Source organism: Dermacentor albipictus, chromosome 1, assembly GCF_038994185.2.
Source record: "Dermacentor albipictus isolate Rhodes 1998 colony chromosome 1, USDA_Dalb.pri_finalv2, whole genome shotgun sequence".
Classification (NCBI taxonomy): Eukaryota; Metazoa; Arthropoda; class Arachnida; order Ixodida; family Ixodidae; genus Dermacentor; species Dermacentor albipictus.
Window position 1 is genome coordinate 73107817 of NC_091821.1, and position 17630 is coordinate 73125446.

The 17630-nt window shown below is 48.3% G+C and overlaps 1 protein-coding gene across 2 annotated transcripts in view; it reads left to right on the forward strand.

The window, feature by feature from the left end:
- Window positions 1-16571, forward strand: part of LOC135903947 (multiple epidermal growth factor-like domains protein 9) — a 254026-nt gene extending 237455 nt beyond the window's left edge. The window contains exons 6-7 of one of the 2 annotated variants that reach the window (XM_065434447.2): window positions 7372-7575; window positions 7641-16571. In XM_065434447.2, the coding sequence (XP_065290519.1) occupies window positions 7372-7575; window positions 7641-7666 (230 nt within the window). In that variant the 3' untranslated portion in view covers window positions 7667-16571. Of the gene's footprint in view, window positions 1-7371 lie in introns of both variants that reach the window. The other variant, XM_065434446.2, reaches the window with a different exon arrangement.
- The last annotated feature ends 1059 nt before the right edge of the window (window positions 16572-17630 follow it).

The following is a 17630-nucleotide window of genomic DNA, read 5'->3' on the forward strand; positions in this document are numbered from 1 at the left end:
TACAAAAAAAGTTACAATATGCAGATCATTCACAACGCCAAAGTACAAACGCACCGCAAATAGCAATCAAACGAACGTTGGATATAACAATAAAAAATACTGTTAGAGCGGAAACGAATACGGATTGTGCAATTTCCAAAATTTCGACATTCTTTTCTCACAGATATAGGAAGGCAAGAACGTTGGATTCGCTTAACAAAAGCCCTGCATCGAATGCAGAAGCGTTTGATGTGAGACTCCGTCACACAAATTTCATGCCCCCAAATGGGTTCCTACGGTAGTCAGCGCTTAGGGTCGACCCTAACCGCAGCGCACGGGCTGTTAATGCGTCGTTGAAGCAGCGCTAAAGACTTCTAAGATGTTCTGCAGTGCACCGCCCCTCACGTGCGTGAGTGCCTGATCAGTTTGTTGGTAAACGCCTGCGGCGTCTGCAACACCAGGTGTCTCCGTCGCAGGGACAGCCTCTGTCCAAAGTTTCCGAGCCACTCTGTAGAAGCCCGATCCGAGCCAACGCCCCGGGCTGCCGTTACGTGCACGCGCTGGTTAACAGGTGTGGAGGGCGACATCTCGCGTAACCATTTCGCAGTGCGTTGGCTTATGCCACAGAAGCTCCTCCGCGGCTTTTCAACAACAGCTCCGCTCGGGCATGGAGATTCCCTGTAAACATCAGCGGGAATGACCACGCCGACGAAGCCAACCGATCTGCACATGAAAGTGGTCAACGAGTCTTCATTCCGCTTTCGCGAACAGACGTTGCGGCTGGGCTGCGATTGATGTCCCGTGAGTGTACTTTGCCCCTGCGGGACTCGAATGTTTTCACCATGCGTGGTTTGCGTTCGTTGTCTCCGGACATACGGATGCACATCCCGCCTGGGTTACCACGAGAGAGAGAGAGAGAGAAAAAGAGAGACAGAGAGAGGTGCAAATGAGAGAAATGCAGGGAGGTTAACCAGACTTAAAACCCTCGGTTTGCTACCCTGCACTAGGGGAAGAGAAAGGGGAAGTAAAGACGGAAAGAAGAGTGACAAAAATAAAAGCGTGAGAAAGGTGAACAGACCATGCTATGCCGTCTGTGGCTAGGCGTTGCCTTTACGAACTCACATGCTTTCTTCATTGGAATGGCCAACAGCTCCACGTGCGACACATGCAACATCGATGAGACGCTCCCACATATTATCTGTGTCTGCCCGCGATATAGTGCCCAGAGACAAGTGATGTGCAGAGTACTGGACCAGTTGGACAATCGTCCACTATCAGAACTCGAAGCTCAGGCCAGTGCTCCGAAAGAACATCCGCGTTGAAGGCCTTACTCGCGTTATTACGGTTCCTGTGGTCTACGGGGCTTCACGATAGATTTTAAGATCGCCGTCACCTGCCGCTCTATAGTGTACGCGCTTTGTTCGTGCTCGCCTCTCTTTCTCTCTATCTCACCCTTCCACTCACTTTCTCTTTTTATCCCCCTTAACACTTCCCCTCGTGCAGGGTAGCCAACCGGAACTACCTCTGGTTAACCTCCCTGCCTTTCTTTGCATTATATTCTCTCTCTCTCGGCAAGCGCTGTGCGCATTTCGTACCACGACGGGCGCTATGAATTAGCACGACAACAAATCGATAACAAACCATAAACGTAGCCACGGGCGAACGCTTTTTACGATTAAAAGTTGAACGACGGCATCTCATCGACAGATAAAGGCCTAATAAATTGGGCAACAGCTCGGCACATCGCGAGGTCGAAGCTTTTTACAATCGCCAACTAAACAGATTCCGCTGCAAAGCACGGGGCAAGTTGCAACTCTCGGCGTCTTTTCCCCGGACAAAGGTGCGCGCTAGGCGTTCAGGCTCTGCGCACGTCGAAGTAATCACCACGCGTCCGGCCAGCCACCATGGAGGCAGCTCCTATTTGTTCACGCCGGGATCAACGCCTCCGTAATCTCGGCAGAGAAATGGCCGGCGATCGCACTCGGACGTAGTGACTGGTGTACGGTTTCGATTACGCCAGGTTCGATTCGGCAGGAGCGGCGCTGCGCGGGTCGTAATTTCCTGTTTGGACCTGCGTTCATGGCTGGGCTTTAGCGAGAAAATTGCGACCAAGGAGGAGGCCGAATTGAAATCGATGCGCGAGGAGAGTGTGAACAGCTGCCGACAGCAGAAGTCAGGGCCGATGATTGATGGCGGCGACGCCCGTGTGTATACAGCGCTAATGCTTTAGGCGATAACGGCGCACGGAATAGTTTCACGCAGCCGAAATATTAACAGATTGCGGCGCCCCAAGTTGTGGAAGGGAAGTTTAAAAGCAAGTATACACCACCTGCCTCCCACACGTCTGTTTCAGACGTTATAGGCGGTCTGTTAGGCACTCATTTCTGAGCGAATACGAGCAACGCAGACTTTTTCGTCTTGCCCTGCTCGTTCCTGAGCAACAGGGAAAAATTAGAACTCGTACATAGTGCATACAGCGACAACATGAAATTTACCGTGCGCGCCCTCGTGCGCGTGATTAAACGCCACTGCTCTGTATACGGACCACCAGTAATCCCGCGGTTAGGAGAGTCGTGGGCGAACAGTTCCTTCAAAGAAGCACAGCCGCTCTGCGCAAAGAAACGGCGTACTGATCCCGAGTCCCGCGCGCCCACAGCAGGTGGGCCATTGAGCTCGGCGTTGGCGGCCGGAGAAGGGCACGTGGCGGGGGCAGAGGATCGCAAGAGTAGGGAGCCCATTCAGGGCCGCTTAGGCCGTGTGTGCCTCGTAGCGGCGGCAACAGCGGTGGGCGCGCAGTTGATTGTGCCGGCTGTGATCGATCGGGCTTTTTGGCCCTGCCTCAGATGCGGCACAGAGATTAAAGTGGCGGCGGTATTTATAGCGGGGCCCGGAGGCCCCGCTATCTCCCCCGCGCGCGCCTCCAAAGGCGGCGCACCCGCCGAGAGAGATGTCCCGAAAGAAACTTGCTCCCCCAGCGATCCCCTTCCTCCTCCCCTGATTTCTCGGGAGGTGGTGGATAAAGACGGCGGGCGCTGAGCCGGGCGATGGGCGAGCGAACAATGAGCAGCAGGGGCGAGCGCGGACGACGACAGATCGGACGCAACAAACGCCGGGCGCGTTTTTGCCCCCCCCCCCCACCCCCCTTATCGCCACCACCGCCGGCTGCGCTTAGGGCAGGATCGGATGCTGCGAGTCAGTCAACGCCATCCCCCAAGAACTGCTGAAGGCGTGCGTCGCCTTCTAATCGATGCTGCTGCTGCTGCACGTGCTTGCGACTTCCCTTCCTTGGGTGTTGCTCTAATCTGTACAATACGGTACAGCGAGAAAACCCAACAGCGGCTCGATTCCAAGGAGCTCCTCCTTAAACGAAGCGGCCGGGTGGAGGAGTACTTTCTTCGCTGTGCCAGGATAGCGCGCTTTCATGGAAAAAGGGGGAACGAGAAAAATGGTCGCACGTAAAGGGGGGCGGGGTGCATTAGCGCGAGCTCCCGCTGCCATAACTCTGCCGCGGCATGAACTGTAATTTAGCGCACACTCGTCACCGGCTGAACTTAGTATTTAAAGGCCCTCACCGCATCAAAACAACCCTTTTTTTTTGCGTATATGACTAGCCTACCGTATTTTTTTTCGGCGTCCGGCAACAGAAACGGACTTAGCGATTTCTAACAAACCCATACGGGTGCCATGCGGCGGCGCAGATGTCAAAATGCGGAACAGATTAGAACGCTCGCCGTGAGCGATAGCTTGACGTCAAGGTTATCGCCATGTATAAGCAGGAGAGGTATCGGTGCTAAAAACAGCTGCGTTATCGATGGGGCGGGCACGTAGAGTTCCTGCACCCGAAGAACAACATGCGTGCGAGGAGTGCTGGAGGGAACAGCAACGAGGATGTAAACGGCGCCGGCGCGAAACGACCACCGATGAAGAACGTTCCCGCGATGCTGAACAACAACGACAGTTGTTGTTCAGCAGCCCGGGCAGCCCGGGCACCTGCGAACAAGCAACGACGCCAGACTCGCAACAGAAGAAATGACAACCTTTCCACTCTGTGAAGCTGGGATGGCAGTGAAAGCACTTTGATTTTCATTTGAGAGCTTTGCCTGTTGTCAGCTTTCGCTGCCATTCTATCTTCACAGAGTGGAATGGTTGTCATTTTTTTGTATAAAACATTATGATGATGATAACGATGGGCAGAAAGTCAGTACCAAGGCTCACCTTGCCACACAGATTTGTTTACATCGAAATGGCGATGAAGAACGCGGGTACCACCGCGGCCTTGGCACTCTTCAGAGCCCACGAATAGATTGCACCCGCAACACAGTAGTTCAAGCGTAAAACTCTCACCCAAGAACAAATTCATTATAGCCCCGAAACACGGTGTTCGTTTAACGTTATGAATGATAATGCAATAAATCGTTTGAAAAAGGCTGAAAATCAATTCGTTAGTGCTTAGTTGAAACCAGAGGAGAACGGGAGAAAGCAGGGATGGTAGCCATAAAAGCGTCTTGTTGGCAACCCTATACGTTGGGGGAGAACAAGGAATACAAAGATGAGATGAAAAAGAAAGCAGTGAATGAGTGAGGGCGCGCAGACGGCGCCACACAGTCAAGGGCGTTCGCACAGACCAGTCGGCTTCAAGAAGCACAGAAGTGTCTTCACTGCTTGTGGGCCGACTCGAGAGTGCGAACGTCGTTCAAGAAGCGCCTGCACAAACGGCGGCCCATCATCCAGTCACCACAATGCGTTGGAGAGTCATTGTCTTTGCGTTTCAAATCGAGCACAGTGACACAATAAATGTTCGATGTTCTCTTTGCAGACGCAGACATCCCACGCACCACTTTCGGTAATTACAATTAGAGTAAAGTGTAAGCCTTTGTGATGGCAACTCCTAATCACAACCGATGCAGCCACAGAACAAATCCAGTGTGTTGTAAATTGCACCCTGGCAAGATTATCGTATTCGAAGACAATTCCGTTTTTCTTTATACTTCCAGAGCGGTTGTGTTTAAAAATATTTCTTGTGGGACTCTTGACGTTCAAATGCGGGAGTCTTGACAAAAAGACAAGCTCCTCAGATGACTTAACTTATCGACCGGAAAAGAGAAAATCGGTACTTTTTCTTTTCTTTTTGCCAGCCGAAAGTAGGAACGCCGCTGTTATCAAGTCCGGCCAGATTCTATGCTAGTGTGCTATACTAAATCTGCTACGTCACGTGCGGGGTTTGTATGTTGTGAGACTCCCGCTTTCGAACGGAAAATTGCAGTACATTAGTGTCAAATTTGTCCATGAATATATAAAAATGCAACCGTTCTAGAAAATTCAAGCAAGATGGAGTTGTTTTCAGATGCGATCATTTTCACGTTACTAATTTAAACATGTGCCATAATTGCTAAGTTCGAAAGTTAATTAGCAAATATTAGCGTCTCAGCATAACGACATCTCACTTCTCGCGCGTGTTTCCCGCTGCTGTGTCTTGCATTTCTGCATACTACATCCGCGTGCGTTTGATCGAGTAGCGGAAAGCAAAGTTCTTCCCGCCTCTCGTGTCATAGCTTTATACTAATAATTCAGCATTGTCTTGGCTAAAAAGCTCGAAATGCTGCACCCCGCAGTCGTGTATGATGAAAGAAGGACGCCGTACTTGAATTCCAGCAGCAATGGTGCCTGCGATGGCAGTGCAGTCGATTAGGCCCCCGTCGTCTTTCTTCATGTCCCAGGAAAGTTAATACACACTTCATAGAAATGTGCTGCTGCCACACACTATTCGGTCGTCCAGAATTGCGCAGTGTGATGGCAAGCACGGCCGGTGGTCCCCGCGATTCTGATCACAACGAGCGAGTCCCGGCGCAGTGTGCGACCGAGCCGTGGTCCTGGCGATGCTTTCCGAGCCAGCTCGCTGTGTCGGTGCTGCTGACTTTTTCTTTGTGAAGCGGCCGCGGCCCGAGAGGCTCGTCGTCGTAAGAAAGCGGTCGGTTTGCAGTATGCTGTGCAGCCGGCACATCTTTTTCATCTCCGAGCCAATTAAGTTGGCGATGCCCGCGGGAGCAGCAGGAGCGGTGCTCTCGCTGGCTGTGTCGCTTGGTGGCGCGAATGAATCTGGCCCTGCGGCATAAACACGGGGCCGCGGCAGAACCCGCGCCTAGGCTGCGGCAGCAGCAACAGAAAGTGCGTCATCTGCGCCCGAAACACGCGGGCGCGCCTGCGTGTGAAGCCCCACCGGGCCGCCCCTCGCGACCATTTGTGCAAATCGTGGCGAGCATTAGGCGCAGCTGCCCCGGGGCCCAGCAGAGGGACCGGGCTCATGATGCAGCACCCTGTCTCGTTACGCTGCCTCTCTAGGAGGCCCCCTCGGCCACATCTGACAGCGCCATACCCTACCCCCACGTACCATCCCTAGGCCCAAACTTCGTGCCCTTGCAGCCTCCAGCACCCCCCTCTCTACCTCTACGCGTACACGTACAATCTCTCATACCTGCTTGGGTGTCACTTCTCTTAGGCGATGCACTTAGTTACGTCTCAAAATAAGCCCTAAGATTCACCGGCAAGAATAGCATTTTACCGAAGTTAGTTCCATAAGTGTAAAGCTATCAGATGCGCTGACCGCACCTTACGTAACCGATCATTATTTCAGTAGTGATCTATATACTTGCGCTTCTTTGTGCCTGTTCTTGGTTGTGGGCTACGACATAGCTATAGATGAGCAGTGTCAGATGAATGTGTCAACGGAAAACGCAGCCAGCTCTCACTCGGATCTAGTTGTACTCTGCTTGTACTCAGCATCGTGACTTTGTAGTATTACTAAACACGATATTGGTTAAATTTAATCCATACTGTATGGTTTTTGATCGACAGGTTCTAGTTCGATCTAACTTTATTGCATTTACAGAAAGTAAATATTTATTCTGTTTGTAGCTGTAGCTAACGCCACGTCATTTCGCGACCCATAATTTTTCTACGTCGTTTCGAATAAAATAATTAAAAAATATCGATGGTGGGGTCGCATGCCCTGCATCCATAAATCTAGATGATCATACAGGTTTATACCTGTATGAAAACCCGTACGTTTCCGTACAAACTCGTATGACCATATAGGATTATGGTACGGGGTATTTGGGTCTTTTAATGGGGATTGATTGATTGATTGATTGATTGATTGATTGATTGATTGATTGATTGATTGATTGATTGATTGATTGATTGATTGATTGATTGATTGATTGATTGATTGATTGATTGTGCTGGAAACGTTAAGAGAGTTTGTTGCTGGCCTTTGCAGATCATGTAATCGCTTTGGCAAGCAAACGAGGAGAGCGGGTAGGGCTCACTGCGTGTGCGAGCGAGCTAGATGGCACACAGCTTCTGATCTTGTGCTACGTCGTATTGCCTTTGCAGAGAGCGGCCTGACGTCCGGTGCAGTGGCGCTGGTGTCGGTACTGGCGACCCTATGCTTCCTGCTGGTTGTGGCCGGCGGCGCCACCTGGTACCGGTACCGGCTTAGGCGGCGGTCAAGAGCCGGCCTGCCGTTCTGGAGCATCGAACTTCGAGAAGACAAACCAGCTCCAGCGGCGGACTACCAGCACCTTGAGGCCGCCTCGAGTAAGCTCGTCGTTCAGGACGAAGAAGCGGCGCGGCTCGATAAGTGCTCGCCCGTTCCGCCGCAGAGGCCGTGCACGGGAGGGACGCCTGAGCTGTCGCAGTGTCCGAACGGCGGACTGTGCCAGTGAGACACCTTGGACACTCGTGGACACACCGGATGTGCTTAACCGGACTTCGCGTGGTGATCTGCTGTCGTTGTTCTCCATTTCGCATTATTATTGTGCTATATCTTTCTTAAAGGTAAATACTCTTGGGCATTCTCGGAAATTTTCTGTGAGCCCTGTATGGGGGATAAAAACACGGGTGCCAGCCAACAGAATAAGGATCTCAGCGTAAGAAAACTAGAGTGGCATGAAGGCTTTAGGTCCTATCAGTCTCATCTCATGTAACCCATTCGAATGAACCCAAGACCTTCGTCCAGTAATCTATCAAGTTTAATACCAAGTTCGCAAAATACCTAATGCAAGTAAGGAGGTATTTTGAGCGACAGCATATGTAACAACTCGCTGAAGGCGAAAAAACACAAAGAAATTGAACACGTTCACACACGTGGAGGAAGGAAAAACTGTGGAGAGACCCTGACGTCTCTCTCCGTGACCCTCAGTGATAACGAAAATTGACCTTACTCCGCCATCTTGTCGGGGCAGATTTTCCTCTCTTGATTACATTTGTCGCCTACAGCACGCAACCACGCTGGGCTGCGCAGACGTGCGCGCGCGCCGTACTGATCCGAGCAATGGATCGAATCGTGGTGTACCATCGCCGATATCGTTGCCAAAGTCATTTCGTGCGCCATCGTCGAAAGGAGTTCATCATGAACTCCGCAAATTAGACTTTGAGGTCAGTCTCCAGAAACTTTTGCCGCTTTTTCTTAAAATAAATCTGTGCATTCTCAATGCACTGCAAGAGAGCACAGATGGTTCCTGTCTGTAGCACAGCGGTTTCAGTCTGTGATGGCACGTTAGCGTTAATCCACGGAAGACAGAAAATATATTCCCAGATCGTCCTTCGTCCGAGGCGTGATATATGGTGTACGGCGTGTCATGCGCGCTCATTTCACGCTTTTTACCATCTAGCCACAACAGCCGGGCGAGCACAGTCTAAATAACACAGCGGAACAAAACACGGAGACTAACGCAAACCTGCACACACAAAGCCTTTGCCGCGGTACGAGACCTACGGGGCAGTACACGCGAGAGCACACACCACCACAACAAAACCTCCATTGAGCCTTGACAACATGACCTCTAACCTCTCCTCAGTTTTTTTTCCCTTCCTCCATGTTTACACGGTACCGGCATGGTACTAGAAAGCCCGATGTGTCCGTGTTTCTCTCGTCTGTTTAATTTAACTGAAGTTCTCAGTCATGTATGAAATAACAATCGCACTTATTACACCGTGATTCACTGCCACACCACTGATTGTGGTCGACCGGTATGCGTTGGATTCGGCAACTTGTTCTGGTAGTAAAGTGAAGCGGGAAACACGGATCCATGGTTTATGTGCAACGTGTATCTATCACGGACGTTATGGCGCCTCAGTAGCCCTTGATACAACTGACACCATCTGTCGCGCCAAAGAAGTGTTCCGGCTTGACTTTCTGAATGATATACAGGTATGTCGCCTCGTTCTACATAGTACAATGGAAGCAAAGAACAAAGTACGTTATGGAATTCTCGAGATCTATTGCTGCTTACGGATGCATTTCTGATCTGGGGACATGATGGTCCTGGTGGTTTTAGGATGCGGCGTTTGTTGGACGTTGTCGCGATCTCATCTCTTAAGAAGCGACAGGGCATACGCCAGTCTTAGCTCATCTAGTGTAAGCGCGTCACACGTGCCGATGGTAAAGTGTTCATTAACCATTCAAAAATGTGAGCTATATGAAGGTTTGCGTGGCAAAGAATGCAACTCAGAATGAGGATAAGCAAGAGCCCCTCTGCTCCAAAGTCTTTCCCTGTGAAGTTACGTTGAGCTTCATCCCAGCAAAATGTATAACAAAAATGGATATATACATGCAGGGGATGAGGGGAGTGCCTGCATGCAAGAGAATTTGTGAATGCGTGACATGTGCGATGTTCTATATTCAGAAGAATGGATAATATAACGTGTGAGTATCAGTTGCACTATACTATGCAGGCGCTAGCATGAAACATTGCACACATCCACGTTTTCTGAATATTACAATTGTACACTTCATGCCGTGTGATTGCCTTTAGCGGCACAATGTGGGACGCATGCTCGTCATGTTTATTAATCAAAGTCAAAGGAAGGGCACGTTGTCTGTGACGTTGCGGCCATCTCAGAGCAGAAGGCGTCAGAAATCGACGTTGATGTGTAGGGCGAGCGCCCTGCAATCTATAACCACGAAGCGGCGGCTTTCGAACGGTAAAAAAAAAGTGAAAATTTTCAACAGCTATTTTGACTGCTCATCCACGCGAGTCGTTAAGGTAAAGTTACGCGATCTTTAGCGTCACGGCTTTGCTGTTACTTCTGTGCGTCATAACTGCCACAAATTGTCATCCACCCTAGTTTAGCTTCGCGCTATTTTCGGGTGAATGGCAATTTTTCCCTTTCCTGAACTTTAATAATAATATTTGGGGTTTTACGTGCCAAAACCACTTTGATTATGAGGCACGCCGTAGTGGAGGACTTCGGAAATTTTGACCACCTGGGGTTCTTTAACGTCCACCTAAATCTAAGCACACGGGTGTTTTCGCATTTCGCCCCCATCGAAATGCGGCCGCCGTGGCCGGGATTCGATCCCGCGACCTCGTGCTTTCCTGAACTTTCCTCCACCTTGCGGGATTCCGCAGAACTGATTTGACAAAGACACAAATCTTTACTCGTTTCAAGTAACTTTAGCAGACCAATTTCCAACGACCTTTCGAAACTTTCTGGCTAGCTTGGTTTCAGGTTGACCGCAACGACCTCAGAGCAGAGAATATGAGGTGAAACAAATATAGCAATAACTTGATAGCTGACCAGGCATGTCGCTGTCATGAAGAGTTAGGCTGTACTAAATATACAGTTCATATCAGATACGCGAAAAGAAATTCACTATACCTTCACATGTCACGGGGAACTTAGCAAGCAAAGCGGCTGTCATATATCGGACATTCTTCTCTATCCCGTCAACAACCGTGAAGAACGTCACAGAGTCAATCTGTAAAAGATTCACCATGGAAAAAAAATTATTAAAGACGTGTATAGGGAAGGGACTCGTGTGTTGGTCGTCAGCTTGAAGGAGAGTCGTTCAGATTTAATTAACCCAGTTAGGACAATGGCGCCACAGTAATAATTGGTTGTATACGGAGGTGAGTGCGCGCTGCGAAGCTGGCTTACTGTCACGAACTCTTCGCCTTCTCACAGAGAGATTATTTTTAAAACAGCCGGGACATGCGCAAATCGTAATAACGAATTTTACAACGTTCAAGTTCGAGGAGCAATGACTGTGCCAACGGCACCCGTACTTTCTCTACAGTCCTTTATTTTAATGCCTGGAGACCACCTTCATTTTCGCTGTTGCCCACGTTCACCTCGTGACCCTTCTATATCTTCGCAAGAGGCTACAGACTCGAGGTCTGCAGTGAGTTTGGCACCCAGCCAGACTTTAAGAGAAGGGCGGCATGGAAGGCAAAATCATTGTCCTTAAAGTAGTGTGTTACCGTTTGACGCCAAGATAACGTCAAGAATCGCGGGTTTCCTACAAACGAGAATTGATAGGTGTTGCCTGCCGTGAAACTTGATTGCCCCCTCCCGTCTGTGAAAGGAAGAGAGAGAGAGAGAGAGAGCAGAAGTAAGCACTACAGGCAAAAGCCATAGCTGCCGATTCGGTACGTCATAAAGCTGCAGCGTTCTACGCTATCTACTCGAAAAAGATATTGTTGCTGGCTGCGGCTAGCTACGCGCTCCGTTATGACTTGCTAAAACTTTGAAAAATCCACGGTTTCGCTCGATGAATCCATCTCGTAACAGGCGCGCAGCCCATGGGGCTTTCATAAAGCGTATGCCAGAAAAGGAGAAAAAACGTGGCACGTGAGTGAACAGTCAGTATTTTTCCCACATGTGGCCCCGGTACGTTCACGAAACTGCATTTTTTTGCAGGTTTTAGGCCCTGTCGACAATATCAGCTACACGAGCGAGGCCAGCATTAGAGGCAGTGAGCTGGGAGCAGCCTTAACCCGCCAGCATTTGTTTCTTAATGCTCTGTTCATTTTTTATCTTTTTTCACAGCGAAGCTGTTCTTGCGAATAGATATGATGTACGGCGTCCTATTAAATTAAATCCTGGGGTTTTACGTGCCAATACTGTGATCTAATTATGAGGCACGCCGTAGTCGGGGACTGCTTATTAATTTGGACCATCTGTGAGTTCTTTAACGCTTACCGAATGCACGGTGCATTCCGCCCCCATTGATATGCGGCCGCCGCAAACTTCCGATACAAACGTGCGGGTAAAACGTCGGTAGAAATTAATTCAGAACAAGTAATAGAGATAGCTCAATCCAATGAAAGTTGGAGGGAATATTGGCCATGTCACTGGTAATGGATGCGTCGGCAAAGTTGAAAGAGCGTGAGATAATTAAGGAATTTGTGGTGAATTTCGCCAAATGTTCGTTCAGCACACTTTGAAGCTCTCAACAGTGCGGTGTTTCAGAACTATCGGGCACATCGAGGGGAAAGTTGCTAGCGGTAAAACGTCCGTTAGAGATAAGTGTACTGGAGAAATTTCAAAGTTTGTATTAGGAGGGGCGCAGTAGGACATTATCTATGTTGTGCTAGTTGGAGTTCACCCGCCGCGGTTACATAATGGCTATGGTGTTGGGCTGCTAAGCACTAAGTCACGGGATCGAATCCCGGCCACGGCGGCCACATTTCGATGGGGGGGGGGGGGGGGGGGGGGCGAAAACACCCGTGTACATAGATTTAGGTGCACGTTGAAGAACCCCGGGTGGTCGAAACTTCCGGAGTCCCCCAGTACGGCGTGCCTCATAATCAGAGTGGTTTTGGCACGTAAAACACTATAATTTTTTTTTAGTCGGGGTTCTCGTTAGTTGCCGGGGGACTAAAACATTTGCAGTTAACGAACTACGGCGCAGATGAAGACAAAGTTTTGTAGGAGCAAAGTGTCCCTTATAATAAACATACTGAAAGAAATTATAGGGTACTAGATTAAGTGACAGCGCCGTAAAAAATCTAAATTATCGCCAAAGCCTTTAAAACACCCCTAGGGCAGTTGAATAGCAGGAAGATCAATTTTAGAATTGTTCTGTGAAAAAACAATAAATTTCTGCTTAAAGCTTTGCAAACACACATGGGACACTCTCCGCGCTATAAGAATTTACCGTTGAAAGTGTCTTTATAATCTTAGAAGTGTTGATTTTATAGCTTTAATTGAGAGCGATCACGCGTTCGACGCCTCGGGCGCCGGGAAAACAGCTGTGGCGATGAGGAGGGTGCATGAGGATTCAAAAAAATATTCGCAGGAACAGGAAACGTTTTTTTGGTGCGGAAACACTCTTGGACTATGATGTGGAGTGCGGCGGGTAGCGCGGCGTGCTTTGTTTTGTGGAACTCTGCTTCGCTTAAATTTGAGTGGTGTTCATTAAAGTTGTTGCCGAGGTTATCTCCTTCTTTCTGTCCTTTTTTTTCCCGTATTTTGCCTACCAGCCTAGTACATCTGCTCCTTCGAGAAAGAAAACCTTTTTTTTTTTTCTTGCCTCGGGATTTCATAGCGACTAGCCATGAACAGCGCCTAATTATTAGAGTTGTCAAAATGTGAGCACGCCATTGTCAGCCTAGGAGGCAGCTACAGTTGGTTTGTCTTCTGACAGGCACGGCGTCTTGTAATTTTTCTTTCTTCGTTTTCTCGCGTTTCACTTGCTGCCGTAGGAAGCGCATGTGGATTTCTGTGTCCGAGCCGAAGAAGACCAATTGAAAATAGCTTGAATACCAGTCACTGTATTAATTGACGTCCATACTCCGCCTACGTTATCAGTGACTGTGAACGGTGGGTGATAAGAAAGGAATTGAATCGAGCGAACTGAACCCTGTAATGTAAGGATTTCTTTCGCTCGATTCTGTTTCTTTGCTATCATTCACCGTTCGCTATCGGTCCGTACGTCCCGGCGATAACGCAGACGGAGCGCCACTCCGACCACTAACGAAGCTCGAAAAGACAAAGAATTGGAATAGCATCTAACGTACTCAAAGAGAAAAAGAAAGCAGTAGATGTTTGAAAAGGGATTCTGAGGGCACAACTTCGAACTCTTGTTCTGAATCAGCTATTCTTGCTTCAATAACGTAAAAGAGGAGGAGGAAGACAGAAAAGGAGAAGGCAGGGATGTTAACCAGGAGGGCATCTGGTTGGCTACACTACGCTGGGGGACGTATAAAAAGAAATAACGCGGCTTACGTGCAGCGAGCACTGAAAGTTAGAAACGACCGTGTCGCGTCGTTACGCCATAACAAAAAGGACTTTGTCGGCATTGTGACCTGTTTGTGTTTCAATTGCAAAATTGTATGCTATATTTCAACGGTGTGGCCTAAATATGAGAATGAATCTTTGGTCATGTTAACACGTGACGTGCTATTCAAGTACGTTAATCGCAAGTGGTTGTAAAAAATATTACACTTTCCGCTATGTTTATTCGCTCGGATATACGCGTAACATGTTCATTTGAAAAGGGCGCATACGTACAGCAGACTGAAAAATATCTACAGAGCTTGTAAGAGCATGAATGGGGCTGTTCGGATGGCTGCCGACAAGAGCTCCACTATTCGACTTCTGTTTTCCGTCAAAACTTTTCCGGTGCATACTGTCTTGCATGGTGGCATGCCCCATTCCCCGTGTATGTTGCTTTCGACTTATTCATACGTTGGTACCATTTGACAAAGAAAGCACTTGGCAAATGCGTTATTTTTCGGTGTTTTAATGTGGGGTGTGGTCGTCAAAAGACGCCGTAGATACAATCCTACTTCGTGAATACTGAAAGCAAACTTTTCCGTAGCGATGGGTATATATTTATCAAAGCGTGAGTGTTTACCTTCTGCCAAAGGAGGGATCAGAAATCCTGAACCTGCTTCCCAGGCCAAATTTGACTAAGGAAAAAAAAAGTATCTGAGTGTTCATGTGTAACCGCATTTTAACAAGGTACGCCATGTACCGGCTCGGGGTTGACACTGGCTGGCTACTTAATCGCTGTTGCAGTTACCTTCCCCACCAGCTCACTAGAGTTATGCTGACTTTAATATCAAACAGGCAACAGCGACGTCAACATTCCCGGTGAATGTAAGGCTTGTTTTCTAGCGCACGTGCCGTTGTGTGATGCGAAGTACGTTGAAATGTTTTGTGCTTTTGTTAGGTGCTTGCTATCAAAAGACTGTGGTGAACAAATTACTTTGTGGTCCACAGTTGTGGTACAATCGGTACAGCCATGAAAAACCACTATACAGGGCTATATTAAGTACTTTTCAACGGGATTTCTGCCTTTGGTTCACAAAATTATGCTGCGGTGGCTTCATTAAAGACGAACCACATTGTGTCACGAGGCAGCACGTTGTCCCAGCCTCAATCTTGTATCAAAGAAACAGAAAAAGAAGTATTGTTGCGTGAACGAAAGCTCGTCGCGGCGTATTTCATGGATGCATTTAAGTAGTTACTCCAAAGGATGCCATTTTTGTCAAAACCAAACTGAAGCGAAGCTATAGCAGTTTCATCATACGTTCATAGAGTTTACCGACCCAGATGTGATTATTTTATCCATCTTCAATCTTCTTCAATGTCCATAAGCCCACGGGGAAAAAAGAAGGGCAGAATGTGTTGCTGTGACTACTCTCTTACTCTTATTCCTTTAAGTGTAATCAAGCTAAGCTTTTTGGTTTGCTCTATCGAATTGTATAATTTTAGGCAGATGGCAGCATATGCCTCCGGCTTGTGGCTGCATTGTGGTCTGTCGAAAGCCTGCCTAAAGCATAGATGGCCTGGCTGGTTAACTACAGTAACTATGAGATGAAACTGTTGGTAATGTGGAATTGCTTGTTAGCGTAGATTGCGAGACCGCCTAACTCGCGCAGGAGCATGTGTAACTGTCTCGTCTGCGATGTCAAGGTAAAGTTTGGTCTCGTTAGCTTTTTTCCATTTTTGAAGAAGTTTCAAAAATGCGTCGAAAATTTGTTTTTGCACTCATAAAATTGAATCCTGTTAACATTGCTTTTATTTCTATTTCATGCCTTTCCAGTGTACAGGATACATTTACTCATGCAAAAATGTGGCGAAAACGTTTTTCCTGTGACGTTGCCATTGTTTTCTCTTGGTAAGGCTAGCGAGAATGCCCTTAAAACTTCAAACCTCTTCCTTTTTATTTCCTGTCCCTGCTAGTGACCTCATCTTTCATCAAAGTTTTTTTGTCAAACAACTTTTTCATCGCTCCTTACCCGACTGACATTATTTTATTCAGTTTTCAGTCGATTCTACACGACTTTCGCTGGAACGCAACCAGTGAGTGTTTCATGTACGCATAGATATGTCGCCATGCTGTCCATGACTGTTACTGTACATAGGCCTGAACATATGTCCGGTCACCGTCGTCCAAGCGCGGTGACCGATCGCTGTTTTTTGGTGGAAGGATAAAAAAGAGCTACGCCTTCAGAGTATACTCGCCTGTAAATATGTCTCTTGCACAAGCATAAACCTTCACCACGGACACTTACGGAGCTGCCGCGTGGAGGCGCCTGTTGTAGTGACCATGTGCGTCTGCTCTCCGACCCTTCGTTGACCTGTTGGTGCAAGTGTCAGTGTATGGTGACACACAGCGGATGCGAAGACGCTCTGCGCGCAGACAAGCGACTGTTTGCCCCGCCCTGTTCGGCTTATATTTTTTTCTAGTCACTTTGCCGGTTTTTACAGCACAAAGTGTTGTCATCTGAATTCGCCCCGTGACTCATGTATTCTTTGAGCCATTGACCATTAAAATCAAGGACGTCCCTCTGTTTCTTCCTGCGTATACGTACGATCAGCACATACATGGGCGCAGGGTGATTAGGAAGAAAAATGTTCGAACTGGGCAGCGCTCGATTTAGTGGTTGAAAACAATATACTGTTACAGGAACTATGGTCCGAAAAGTACGATGCAATTTACTAGTCGAAACTATAGCACTCTTTTGCATGTATTTCATCAGTCTTAGCGATTAACGCGAGTCCATGGCGCCCTACCAGAGTTACCGCTACGATCGATGATAAGATTCGAATAGAACTGGAATCTAATGACAAAGCATTCCTTATAAACTAGCTCGGCTCTGCATTATCTGCTGCAGGAACAGCGCGCTACGGGTGTAGGATTCTCGCTGCATACGCTTCAAGGGGTGCTACAAGCGCGTAGCTTCTACAGAGCTACCTCTCAAACTATGGTTGGTATTGAACGCTGCTGCTCCGTTGTGCACTCTTCTTTCTAAGCACCCTGTATGCGCCACAGCTATCAACACACTATTACTCCAATGGGCTGAAGTGTTTAACATGGTGCTTCTCGACACTGCTGCGAATTGTAAGTGCTCATGTTCGAGGCGTTTTCCGTTCTTGCGACTTATTTACAGCACATATTTGGCGGCTTACAGAGTTGCTTTTGCGCAGCTGGAAATATGTGCGTCGCGGAAGTGCACCATGCTGTCCAATACGACCGCGCGCATTACGTCAATGCTGCGATTATCACGCGCCCGATCCAGATTATATTTTTTTGTATATAGCGTCTTGCTTTTTCTACTCCATCATTTCCTTCGAAAATTTGGAGGATGCTTAAGCTTCGCCTTTAAGAGTGGAACGCGATAGGCTTCAAAGATCCCCTAACTGCTTGTCACGCTTTCCGGCAACCGCGGCTTTCTTGCGGATGCGTGGAGACGAGCGCGATGGTGGGTGGCGTTGCAACGAAGAGAGAGGGCCGCGCCGCTCGGTAAAGGGGTTTGTGCGTTTGAACTTCCGCGTAACCGAATAATGTTTGCTGGTATATTCAAATTAAACTCCGACGCTATCATGTCTGTAGGTTGTATTTAGCTCGTACT